This window comes from Phaethon aethereus (genome assembly GCF_964289735.1).
Source record: "Phaethon aethereus genome assembly, chromosome: 5".
Lineage (NCBI taxonomy): Eukaryota > Metazoa > Chordata > Aves > Phaethontiformes > Phaethontidae > Phaethon > Phaethon aethereus.
Window position 1 is genome coordinate 28,088,175 of NC_138579.1, and position 12,513 is coordinate 28,100,687.

At 45.3% G+C, this 12,513-nt stretch overlaps 1 protein-coding gene across 1 annotated transcript; it reads right to left on the reverse strand.

Moving 5' to 3' along the window:
* Window positions 1–2,359: 2,359 nt before the first annotated feature.
* On the reverse strand, window positions 2,360–3,852 carry SSTR1 (somatostatin receptor 1). Its single transcript, XM_081999914.1, has one exon. It carries the CDS (start codon window positions 3,677–3,679, stop codon window positions 2,483–2,485), a length of 1,197 nt encoding a protein of 398 aa, XP_081856040.1. The 5' UTR covers window positions 3,680–3,852; the 3' UTR covers window positions 2,360–2,482.
* Window positions 3,853–12,513: the final 8,661 nt, after the last annotated feature.

Sequence of the window (12,513 nt, forward strand, 5' to 3'; positions counted from 1 at the left end):
ACTCTCTATTTAACCTGACCATACATAACAATATGCCTGGGTGAAAAAGGCAACATAAGATTATGAGATTTATACCATTTTGAAGAGATCGTGAGTGAGATTTTAAGTGATGATCTACAAATAGCACCTTGTGGTATCATGGGGCATTTTACTGTTTTGACAGATGTTTGCTTTCTGTGAAAAGTTAAGTAAGCTCATAAAGAGATTTCATCCTTTTTTCCTTGTATGTGCATGTAAAACAGTACCAAAATCAATATTTGCATGTTTTCTTTAAATGAGGTCCACTGGGAAGTGAAAGAAAAGAAACCGTACAATTGATAAAGCTTTTCACAAAATATTTTAATAAGGGTGTAACAGATTTCACATTAGCAATTTTTAAACTAAAAGGAGCTGACTCACAGCCCATTGAAGTGAATGAGGATTTTTTCTCTCATTTCAATGGGCTTTGAATCAGACAACTTTGAAATACTAGATTTCTACATTCATTTAACAGTACCTAGTTTTTGGTGAAAGAAATGTACAAAGTAGTATCCTGCTTTTTGCTGCTGAGAAAAGTTAAAGGGTATAATGTAACAAAAACCTGTAGTAAGTCCACCACCAGAAATGCCAGGTGTCTTAATTGTCACCCTTACATTTAACACTGTACTTAAGCACCGTAGCTACCGGTACAATGCTACGGCTGTGCTGCTACTAGAGATTTTTCCCAATCTCTTGCTTCAGATTCAGTAGCTATAATTAATACAACCACAGTATTGTGCTGGAGAAGTGTTTTGTCACACCTACTGGGACACCTGCCACTGTGTGACACTGTTAATAGAGGTGGTAGAAAGCAAAAAAAACATAGCTGCTTATTTCAACATGGTCCGTACCAATTCTTACATTTGGGGTAAGAGGGAGCAGGGATAGAAGGTTTTGTTTAATCAGCTGTCATTTTTCAAACAAGAAAGCTTCATTTGTCTATATGAAAATTGTTCTGTCACAAGAGGGCAAGAGAGAAAATTCAAGAGAGAGAATTTTTGTGGGGGAGACAATGTAGATGAAAGAGTTCAAAAAAGTGACATTTTTATCTGAAAAGGAGCCTTCTTGAGCGTCACCCATTTTAAATGCAACCTTGCAAGTAGCCACCACAGACATAAGTATACAGTAGAAATTGCTTCAGAGACACACGTTCACAACACAGTGACAAGAATCAAATTAAAAAAAAAATCAAACAAATAGACGTCTGGCACACACTGAAAACAACAATTCTCAGAAATGAAACGTTAAGAAGCTCTGAGCCAGTATATTACATTAGCAACATATGAAAACCATTTTATTTTTTTTAGTGCAACAGAAGAAACTGGAGCTAGGGCAATAGCTATTATCAAACAGCTACTTTTTTGTCAAGTATTTATTTCAGAGCCTGATGATGGAGATTTTGAAACGAATCGCTCTTTTTTTCCGTGTAGGCTAAAGTGACTTTGCGGCCACCCAGGTCATTCAAAACTGTCTCAGCTCCCTTCATCGCTGTTCCACGCTGATGGAGCATGCGCAAGACAATGGCTTCACAGTCTAGCGCTCCCTTTAAACTTTATTATTAGCACACTTTATTGTACCTATGGACACATTCAAACATTTCCCAGCTCAGTGCTCTCCCCGACTCCCAGCTCGGTTCTCCGCTCCCTGTGAGTCACGGGACTGTTTATCTCCCGTTATCAGCAACCCGCTGGGCAGTTCTGAAGTACAGCAATAATCAGATTTTTTTTTTCCAAAGACTTTTTCTGCCCTGCTTCCCCAAGGTGTAGCGCAGAGAGCCAGAGCCCCAGTGAGGTGGAAGCTGTCTGCAAAGAAAAGATGGCTCCATGACTATGCTGCTGCTTTTCTCAGGGCTTTTTTCTCCCCTCCTTTCTTTTTTAGTCCTGGAGGGGGGCAGAGAGACGCTACTTGCTCCTGCTGGAGGGAGGGGCGGGTAAGCTGTATGTTAGGGGGGACTTTTCCCAGCGTTTCTACTCTCTGAAGGGGAGGTGCGTACCCGCAGATGCTGAGCAGAGTTGCTTTCAGTCAGGGGGGACTCTGAGCCTGAATACTGGGGCTTGCCTGAGTCAGACTCGACTCAGTGGCCGGGGGGGGTCCCACCAACCGAGGGGAGGGCGACCTGTACAAAAGGTGAGGGGAGAGTCGCTGCGGGACCCGTACAGCCACTCGTCAGACACAGAGAGGGTGGAAGATCCTGACTGCCAGACCCCAAGTTGACCCACAAGTACGGCAGTTCGCTAAGGGGGTGTCAAAGCATCAGTGAACGCACCCGCTCTCGAGGGAGGCAGTCGGAGGGGATGGGGCAGCAGACCCAGGAAGCAGGGTTTTCTATTTTCTTCACTCCTTCTCGTGCCAAACACCATTGCTGATAGGCAAGATCGAAACCCTCTCCCTCCCAGCCTCCCCATGCTACAGCCCTGGCCTCGCTCACCCTCCTGCTGGGGGGCAGTAGGGAAGTGTGGGGGGGTCAGAGGGTGGTAATCCTGGAGGTGCAAGTGCCGTTCCTGTACATGCTCCCTGACTCCAAGTTGTCTGGGGGAAAGTCCTCCACGCTGTACGCTCTGCTCTTGAGGGCAGTGGCATAGTAGTCGATGGGTTCCTCTGCAGCGTTGTCCATCCAGCTGAGGCAAAGCAGCCGCTGGAAGGACCGCTTGAAGTTGTCCGAGAGAAAGCCATAGAGGATGGGGTTGGCACAGCTGTTGGCGTAGCCCAAGATGACAGAGAGCTGGCTGATGGTGGCATCATCCTGCTCTACGAAGACATTGACCAGCTGCACGATGTAGAAGGGCATCCAGCAGATGACAAAGACCATCACCACCATCATAACCATGAGGGTGATCTTGCGCTCTGAGCGTTTGCGTTGCTGCCAGCCAGCCTTCAGGGCCACCATGCGCATCTTGGCAATGATGAGGATGTAGCAGAGGCAGATGGCCACCACAGGCAGCAAGAAGCCCATCAGAAAGGTGTAGACCACAAAGACCACCAGCCACCTCTGGGTGGGCTCTGGCATGAGCATGTTGCAAGCCACTGTTCCATCACTGTTGGCTGCTGTGTTGGAGAAGATTATGATAGGCAGGATGATGAGGATGGAAAGCACCCAGACACCCAGATTGACCATCTTAGCCACAGTGGGCCGGCGGTACCTAGCCGCTTTGATGGGGTGCACCACAGCAATGTAGCGGTCCACACTGAGCACGGTCAGGCAGTAGATGCTGGTAAACATGTTGATGGCATCCACGCTGAGCACCAGGCGGCAGAGCAGCGAGCCAAAGGGCCAGTGATGCAGCAGGGTGGAGGTGACCAGAAAGGGGACGCTGAGCATCAGCAGCTCGTCCGCGATGGCCAAGTTGAGGATGTAGATGTTGGTGGCCGTCTTCATCTTGGCATACCGTAGGATCACGTAGATGACCATGGAGTTGCCACACAGCCCCACCAGGCACACCACGGAGTAGATGAAGGAGATGAGGATGGCGCTGCCCTGAGACTCGCTCAGGGTGCTGTTCGGGGCGCCGGACGAGTTCCTGCCGCCCGAGTCCATGCCCCCCGCCGCCGCCTCCTCCGAGGCGCTGCCGGCTCCGCCGCCACCGCTGCCGCCGCCGCCGCCGCCGCCGCTCTCGCTGCCTGCGCCGCCCGGGAGCCTGGTGCAGGTGCCATCGGGGAGCATCCTCTGCCCGGACCTCCCCGCCCCGGCTCAGAGCAGCGGGCGCCTGCCGCTGGCCGGGCTCGGCATCCCGGCAGGGCTCCCGGCGCGGCTGCCCCGGGCCGCCGGCGCCGCTCGCTCCGAGCGGCAGTAATTGCTGCTCCCCGGCTGGTGAATGATTAATAGGCAGCGGCGCGTCACCAGCTACGAAAAGGAGGAGGGAAAGAGAACAAAAAATGCAGGAGGAGACGTAAGTCGGTGTCCCTCCCCCCCCCCCCCCGCCTCCCATCCCGCCCTCCGGCGGTTCGCAGCTCTGCTCCCCGCACCCAGCGCTGTTTCCCCCACCCTGCACTGCCCCCCCGCCCCGCCCCTCCCCCCCGCGGCCGGCATCCTCTCCTCCCCCTCCCTTCTGCGCTGCTCCCCCTTCCACGGCACCTGGCCCCGGGCCGGGGGCACCACAGGCGAAGGGAGCAGCCCTTCTCCTTTAGGAAAAAAGCCTGGGTGGTGGGTGGGCAACGTTGCCTGGGCAGGCAGGCCTCATGCCTACACAGCTGCCGTAACCCTCTCCTGTCACCGCACCACGCGCTGGCATAAGGCACCGACTGCGACAGACCATGTAATCTTCAAGCCCAAGTGCACAGCACCGCTTGGAAACAGCAATGCCCATGCCTCCGACCAGCACGCAAGCCCCGACCTTGTCCTGTCCCACCACCACCAGCCATCAGGCACTAGCAGCATCCAATACTTTACAGCCCTGCCCCTCCATACGCTCTGTCCTGAAATAATGCCCCCCCATCCCATTCTGACACCCCAGCACATGCTCTGCCTCTATCGTCACACATCCAACAGTGCAGGCACCAGTTTGCACACTACAGCTCACCATCACTATTTACACCACCATGGTGCCAAGCCCATCCTTGCTATGCTGCTAATGCAAACACACCAACTGTCCACTCTTCTGTGCCCTCACATGCTGCTTTCACTCACAGGATTGCTTCAAGCTCAACCATCACATGCTGCATCATCAGCGCTAACACCCCCTCTCTTAATATTGTACTTAAAACATATGCATATCCCTGTATTGGGTTTGCGTGGCAAGGTTTTCGTTGCAGGGGGGCTACAGAGGTAGCTTCTGTGAGAAGATGCTAGAAGTTTCCCTGGTGTCTGACAGAGCCAATGCCAGGAGGCTCCAAGATGGACCCACCGCTGGACAAGGCCAAGCCCATCAGCAACGGTGGTAGCACCTCTGGGATAACATATTTAAGATGGGGCAAAAAACAGTGCAATGGCAGCTTGAGCCGGAGAGAGGAGTGAGAATATGTGAGAGGAACAGCTCTGCAGGCTCCAAAGCCAGAGCAGAAGGAGGGGCAGGAGGTTCTCCAGGCACCGGAGCAGAGATTCCCCAGCAGTCCCTGGTGAAGACTATGGTGTGGCCGGTTGTGCCCCTGCAACCCATGGAGCTCCACAGTGGAACAGATCTCCATCTGCAGCCCATGGGAGGACCCCATGCCGGAGCAGATGGATGCCCAAAGGAGGCTATGACCCCACAGGAAGACCACACTGGAGCAGTCTGTTCCTGAAAGACTGCACCCCATGGAAGGGATCCAGGCTGGAGCACTTCATGAAGAACTGTAGCCTGTGGGAAGGACTCATGTTGGAGAAGTTTGTGGAGGACTGTCTCCTGTGGGAGGGACTCCACACTGGAGCAGGGGAAGAGTGTGAGGAGTCCTCCCCATGAGGAGGTAGGAGCAGCAGAGACGTGTGATGAACTGACCACAACCACCATTCCTCACCCCCTGGTGCTGCTGTGCAAGGAGGAGGTAGAGAAAATCAGGAGTAAAGTTAAGCCCAGGAAGAAGGGAGGGGTGAGAGGAAGGTGTTTTTAAGATTTGGGTTTATTTTTCATTACCATACTCTGATTTGATTGGTAATAGATGAAACCAGTTTTCTCAAGTTGAGTCTGTTTTGCTCGCAACAGTAATTTCTGAGTGATCTCTCCCTGTCCTTGTCTCAACCCTCGAGCCTTTTGTTACATTTTCTCTGCCCTGTACACTCGAGGAGGGGGAGTGATAGAGTGGCTTTGGTGGGCACTTGGCATTCAGCCAGGGTCAACCCACCATAACCTGGTAGAGTTGCATCCACACAGCATGAGGCTATAAACCCTCCTCAGCACTATACAGTGACACAAACCATTGACATCATCTCTATTCATACACTACTTCTATGTATGCATAGCCACCACTACATAAATTGCTTACCCCACGCTACACCTGTGCACCCACAAACTGCTTCTACACACTGACCTGTACTGTGCTATTTTGTACACACACCCTGATCCTAGACACACACAGTCCTATACACCGATAGCTGCTCACACTGTCATCTCTAGACAGACATTACTGCCTTACGTGCCTCATCCGCACCACCAGTTCCAAACACACGTGAACAGCAGCAGGTAGTTCTAATACTGCATCTCTATACTCTGGCAAGCATACTTTTTTGTGGGTTCTGTTTGTTTTTTTAATGTATGACCTTCACATACACCTCTCGTTCTGGGCAATATGTCGCTCATCTCCCTATATGTTACTCATCCTTAGAGTCCTTAGAATCACAGAATCATTAAAGTTGGAAAAGACCTTTAAGATCATCAAATCTGACCATCAACTCAACACCGCCATGCCCACTAATCCATGTCCCGAAGTGCCACATCTACCATACATATACATAACCACTTAATCAATTTCCATAGACCACCACCACCTGCCCGTTCTGTATTAACCAGGCATGGTTACTCACTAATACACACACCCTCACACTTGCTCACTGCATCAACACTCCCTCGGCACAGGCATACGTACAAAATACTCAGTAATTGCTTTTCTGTTGGCTGTAGTCACTCATATGTGTGAGCATACCACACCTGCATGGACACCAACCTGCCTCTTCACAGAAACCGTCGCCTATGAGCATCACCTACTTTTGTCAAGAACAGCAGGTCCACGCTGCGTGACTATCACCACAGTGCATATGCTGCTATATGCTCCCCACAGCACCACTATACTCAGCATCACACATGCATCCTTACAACCTCCTCATTTTACCATGCATACCCATCACCTCCTACAGTTCACACATCTTGTTATCACTGTCTGCCCACCATCACAATTATACATATTATCACTACCCACCACTTTAATATGCAGACACACGCAGCACTACCATCAATTCGTTATAACCCATCATCAGGAATTTATTCTCTCTAGCACTGTATATGTCCCTATACGCCTCATCACCACCAGCAGCTATTCCAACACATACATGTAACCTCTCTGACTGCATGATTTTCCTCGTGTCAGTCATCATCTCCAATCAATACACACCTAGACACTCCAATGTCACCAGCGTGTGCTCTTTGACACCTTGTCAAAGATATTACATTTAGCACATGCACACTTTTGCATGACCCTTAAGCAAGATGTTTCCTTTTCTTCTGTGACTAAAAAGTAGACTGTGAATACATGTATATGTATATATACACCCCTCCACATAAATTTAATGATATAATTAAAAAAACTATTCAGTTTTTAGTAATTGCACACAAGCTGTATTTGGAGGGGACTTTTTTTATATTCTAGGATAGACGTGCATTTATCAAGCAGTCTTTGCAAAATATCTTACCATTCCTAGGACTATTGCTGTATATGAGTGTTTTATCTAGATGTTAGAGCATGTGCGGATGTCATACAAATTTGTCTCAGAAAATTTGTCCTTACATTTGGGGTTTTAGAGGTTGTATATTCTGATGTGTTAGCATCAGAGCTTCCAGTATACAGTGAAAAAAAAAAAAGATTTATATTTAACTACAACACGCAAAATCTTTACTTGCAGTGTGCTATCTGACACTGCCCAAATCTCTACAATTATGTAAATTCAGCTGGAGAATTGTTTTCTTTAAAATTTATATTCTGGGAGAATATGAATCAGCTTTCAGTCACTGATATGAGAAGGAGCATAAGTTAATGGCTGCAAACCCATCAACAAGAACATCTGGTTGATTGCAGCACTTTAGTCTGCTTGAAAACCTATAGTTCAAATACAATCCAATTTTTGGTTATGTGAGCATTTATTTTAAGGGGCATTTACTTATGGAGCATTGATTGAGGGTTTTCCTTTCATATTGTTATAAATAGGCATTTAACAATAGTATGACTAGAAATGTGAATGCTTTTAGATTGTTTTTTACGAACATGGGAGCAAAAAGGATTGGTTTTGAAGCTATTAATAGTAGTGTCATCACCACAAATTTTCAGTTCTTGTCTGCATTGCTCTCTATTGCATTTGCACACATACAAACACGCAGTCACTCGTGGAGGCATTTTAGACATTTTATTCATGCTTTGGCCCATTTTAATTAATTACTTTGCAATGCTAGCATTTGGCCATGCCCTGCACCTAAAAGGGTCAATAAAAGCTCTTCTATTGAAATAGATGTGGGCATCGTGTTCTTTCTTACTGCAATGATTAAAAAAAAATTACCTGTAAACTGTAACTCCTGCAAAGGTATTAACCTCATTAGGCATCACACACATACCTGCTTGACATGTATGCCCAGAAAAAACAAAATGCCATCATAGCCATAATTATAATGAGGTACCATGTGCTATATGTCCTACTTGGAAGCCTTGAGGATTTCTGTATCTACATTCATTGAAGTTTCTTTTGGATACAGAAAATTACATTCACACTAGAGAATAGTACCATTTTCGAAAAAGGAATTGTTTGAATGCCTGCCTAGTCACTTAGGCCAATTGCCCTAACACAGTTTATATGCATTCATTTACTGAGAAATTCTAGCCTCTGATCTTTACCAACACTCAATTGCCTGTTGCTTGTGATTCAAAAACATGTATTTCTAATCTCAAGTACTTGATAAAGTAGCAATGCTTGATTAGAAATAATGTATTTTATTATCCCAATAATGATATAATACCATTATAAATACCAACATTGGCTCATTTCAACCTCATGAAATAAAAGCCATACTTCCGACAATCAAAATATCCTTTAAAGCAGAAATTCTGATATAAACCAAGTCTAATTTGGGAACATGCTTTGACATTTTATTTTTGTTACAGTTTGTTCTTTTACCTAAGGACTTTGCCTGTAAAGAGTAGGCCAGAGGTCTTAGCTTGTGTTTATAATCCACCTGTCACAAAACAGGTAAGGGCAGCTTGACCTTCTCAACATACTCTGCAGGCTGGCTTAAGACACACGTAGATCCTTTCCAATACCCCGTTTTTGTAGCAACATCAGCCTCCCCTGGAAGGGTGGAAAAAGAATTATCTCCCAAAAATTCTTACTTCTGGGCTATGCTGGGAAGTCTAGGGCTAAGGCTCAGCCCATGCCTAGGGTTAGAGTCAGGGTTAGGAGAGTCATGAAGCACATAGCTCCAGGTGCAGTGGGGATGCAAGAGGGGGTCCCAGTGGTGGGGGAGGCTGTACAAAGAACTCATGCCTGAACACTCGTTTGTTCCTCTGGGACAATGCTAGGTGTCTCAGGGTACCGTTTATCCCATGCCTAGGCTTATGTTTAAGGTCAGGAGAGAGACAAAGCCAACAGCTCCAGCTGAAAGGGGTTGGAAAAGGGTTTAAAAGCTGCATGAGCTAGGGGAAGACTCCACAGATGCTACCCCCTAATAAATTCCTCCTCTGGGCCATAGGTTGGGGTCTCCAGTTACGGTACAATCTATGACTACTCTTATCTAACCCTTGGATTAGGGTTAGAAGGGAGACAAAACCAAGAACTCCAAGAGAGCTGTCTTAAGAGGGGCTGCCAGAGGATCAGGAGAATACTTCACAACGTTTCTCCCCTGTCCACAGTCTCCTCCAGAACATGGCTGGGGTGTCAAGGTAAGGTCCATCCCAAGCACATCTTAGGGTTAGACTTATGTGAGGCAAAGCCCAGACCTCCAGCTGATGAAGCACTTCCCTCTCTGATATCGGGAGCTCAATCCATAATTTCCTTCCTACAGTTGAATGCTAGCCCAGACAACTCCATCTGAAATGCGTGAGGCAAGAAAGACAATGGCAGTTAGAAACAGTCTTCTGACAAACATTTCTCCTGATTGTGGAGTAAGGCTGACACTCAGAATCTCCAACCTAAAAAAACACCTACAAACATCTCACAATGCAGATGATACATTTTCTGTCAGTCAGGATGCATTTCACCTAGTGTCACTGTGTCTCAAGTATTGTGGCAAGAAAAAGGAAACAGTCAAGACACTTAAAAGGAAGCCTATGGTAATTTCTTAAATATTTAAAACCCAGGAAAATGTATGAATAGTTTTCATCAGCATCTTTCAACTTTTCAGCAGAGCAGTGATGTGGTGGCCTGTGAAACTGCTCTCATTTGTATACACCATGAACCTTCAGCAAATTCAAAAGAGTTTTGGTAGGCTGAGTCATTTCAGTGGTGTCCCACTGACTAATTCAGTAGTCTCCTATTCAAACTGTAGATGTCCTGTGCACCATTCAAACTGAATGCTTCATAAATCTTGCTGAGAAATTAATAAGTGAATGCTCTTTTACAACCATTTATTTCTACAAAATGGCAAAATATTATATAGTTTGGGTAATCAATTGAATTGTAATTTGTTACAGTTTTGGTAAAAATCATTCAGTACCCATTTCAATTGCATATTTTTGGAAGTCATGTATTTTTCATGACATTTTCATTAAGATAGAAAAATTCAGGCCACCTAAACCACTGAGATGTAAATTCTGTTCTTGCTTTATGACTGATATCACCAGATGTGCTGTGAGTCAGCAGAGATTTTAACTTTTCATTAGAATGCCGATATACTTTAAAAAGTTTGCCTTTTAATACAGTATTGTACTTTAGATGTCATGATTCTGGTTATCACTTTACTTTTAGCAGAGTGCCTAAACTTTACATCAATTTTAGTTATGGTTGAAAATGCAATGCAAATAGACAGATGGAAGTGATTCATTATAATGGTATGTTAGAAAGCATTTTCTCCTAAAAGGAAATTTTTGTCATTTCAACTTTACAATTAATTGAGAAATTAACATCTATTCTATAAAAACAGATGTTTTAAACCACATTCATCAGAGAAAGAGTCAAGCTGTTGCTTAGTGAACACATAAATTATTCTTTGTCTCTTGATCCCGATGCATTTATTTCAGACTTAGCTGCTGAAAATATTAAAATCAGATGGTTGACAAAAGCTGTGTTACATTGCAATTCTTCCCACTTGATCATGTTTTCTACTGTAGTAGTTAATAACTGACACCGAGTACCATTACCAAAATCAATTATCTGACAGAGTCATACAACAAACTGTTCTGTGCCATTAATTTCTTCAGGAAAGCTGAGGGCTGAACACACGTGCTGACATCGCAGTCCCCAGGTTCTCAAAAGCAAGGTTGCTGCCCCAGTGAACGAGATAAGACATAGTGCCAGATTCTGATCTCAGACACATTTTTCCAAATCTGAGTAATTCTGTTGACTTGCAATTAGCCAGGTTTGTGGTTGATGTATCCGTGGTGGGAACCTCGGTTTGCAATCCTTGCCGCCCTTCGAAACGTTACTTGGTGACAAGTGTCATCAGCAGTAGGTGCAGCTGAAATGATACTGAGTATGTTTTGGCTGTAAACATAGGCAAGGGCAAACTGTATTTAGCAGATTTTCATCACACCTAGTTAAAACCTGCCTAGAACAGGGCAGTGAGTTGTACCTAAAATCTTATTAGTGCTTGATTAACCTGAATATTTGAAAAGAATTAGGGAGTTGCATATGTTGTTTTAGGTGGATAAATAATATCTGAGAAGTCATGCTCCCCAAATAACACTACCTTGTTCTTATGCTATAATGCATATTCCAATAGAAAAACCCAGTGTTTTAAAAAAGTAGGACAACTAGTCTCACCACTTTGAAGGGCATAAACCAAACAAATAGTCATAGTAGGAAAATTGTATGCTTTATTTCTTAATTGGAGTAGGGATATCTTCCAAGGGGAACTATGTTGATCTAATGAAGATCGCCCTATTTCTATTGACTTCACTGAGCCTGGATCATTATGTTAACTGAGCCTTGCCTCTGAGGTTTCACAGCAGTACGTATTCCATCCCAGGGCAGAATATTTATGACTCAGTTGCTAGTCATTACTACAGCAGTAGTAGCAGTTACTACAGTAACTCAACAGACGGGACCCCGGCATGTTTCCTCAAAGGGAAAGGAGCGTGGAGTTGTGATATGATACCTACGGACATCGCTGGCGTCTGAAAACCTTCAGAGTTCAGATTACAACACTGGTGTCAGAACTGATTTCACCTGTAATTATGTCTGCTTGGCAAGACTTGCATAATTTTAGATGTGTATCTTGAGGAGAAAATTAGGATCCAGTTACATTTTCTGGGTAACATTTAGAAGCCCAGCTAGCCTAAAGCCCTTTATAAAACAATAAAATAGCTGCTGATTTACAATTTGTACCTATCAGCCATCTTGATCTCGGTCAGAACCGTTCTATGCAGCTCTGAGTATGGAGATTTTTCGTACAGGGAAACAGTATATTCTTCAGGGAAATGGTAAGGAAGCTTCACAGGGATTTGAGAGAATTTCATTTATTATTTAGCCCCAGTAAAATTGCAGCACTTCAAGATGCCTGATAGGTATCACTGTATTTAAACAAAAAAATTGGAAACAATTTAGGCTTGACACAAATATAATCTCAAAAGACATTTCACATGGTGAAAAATTGTGGTGGTATTTACAGCGGTTTCCTTTCCTTCGTGTAGCTGTGCAGGATAAAATGTCTCAAATTGCTTATGGGTAAATGT

Coding starts and splice junctions, on each gene's coding strand:
- SSTR1 (XM_081999914.1), bottom strand. CDS start 3,679: ATGCTCCCCGATGGCACCTGCACCAGGCTCCCGGGCGGCGCAGGCAGC.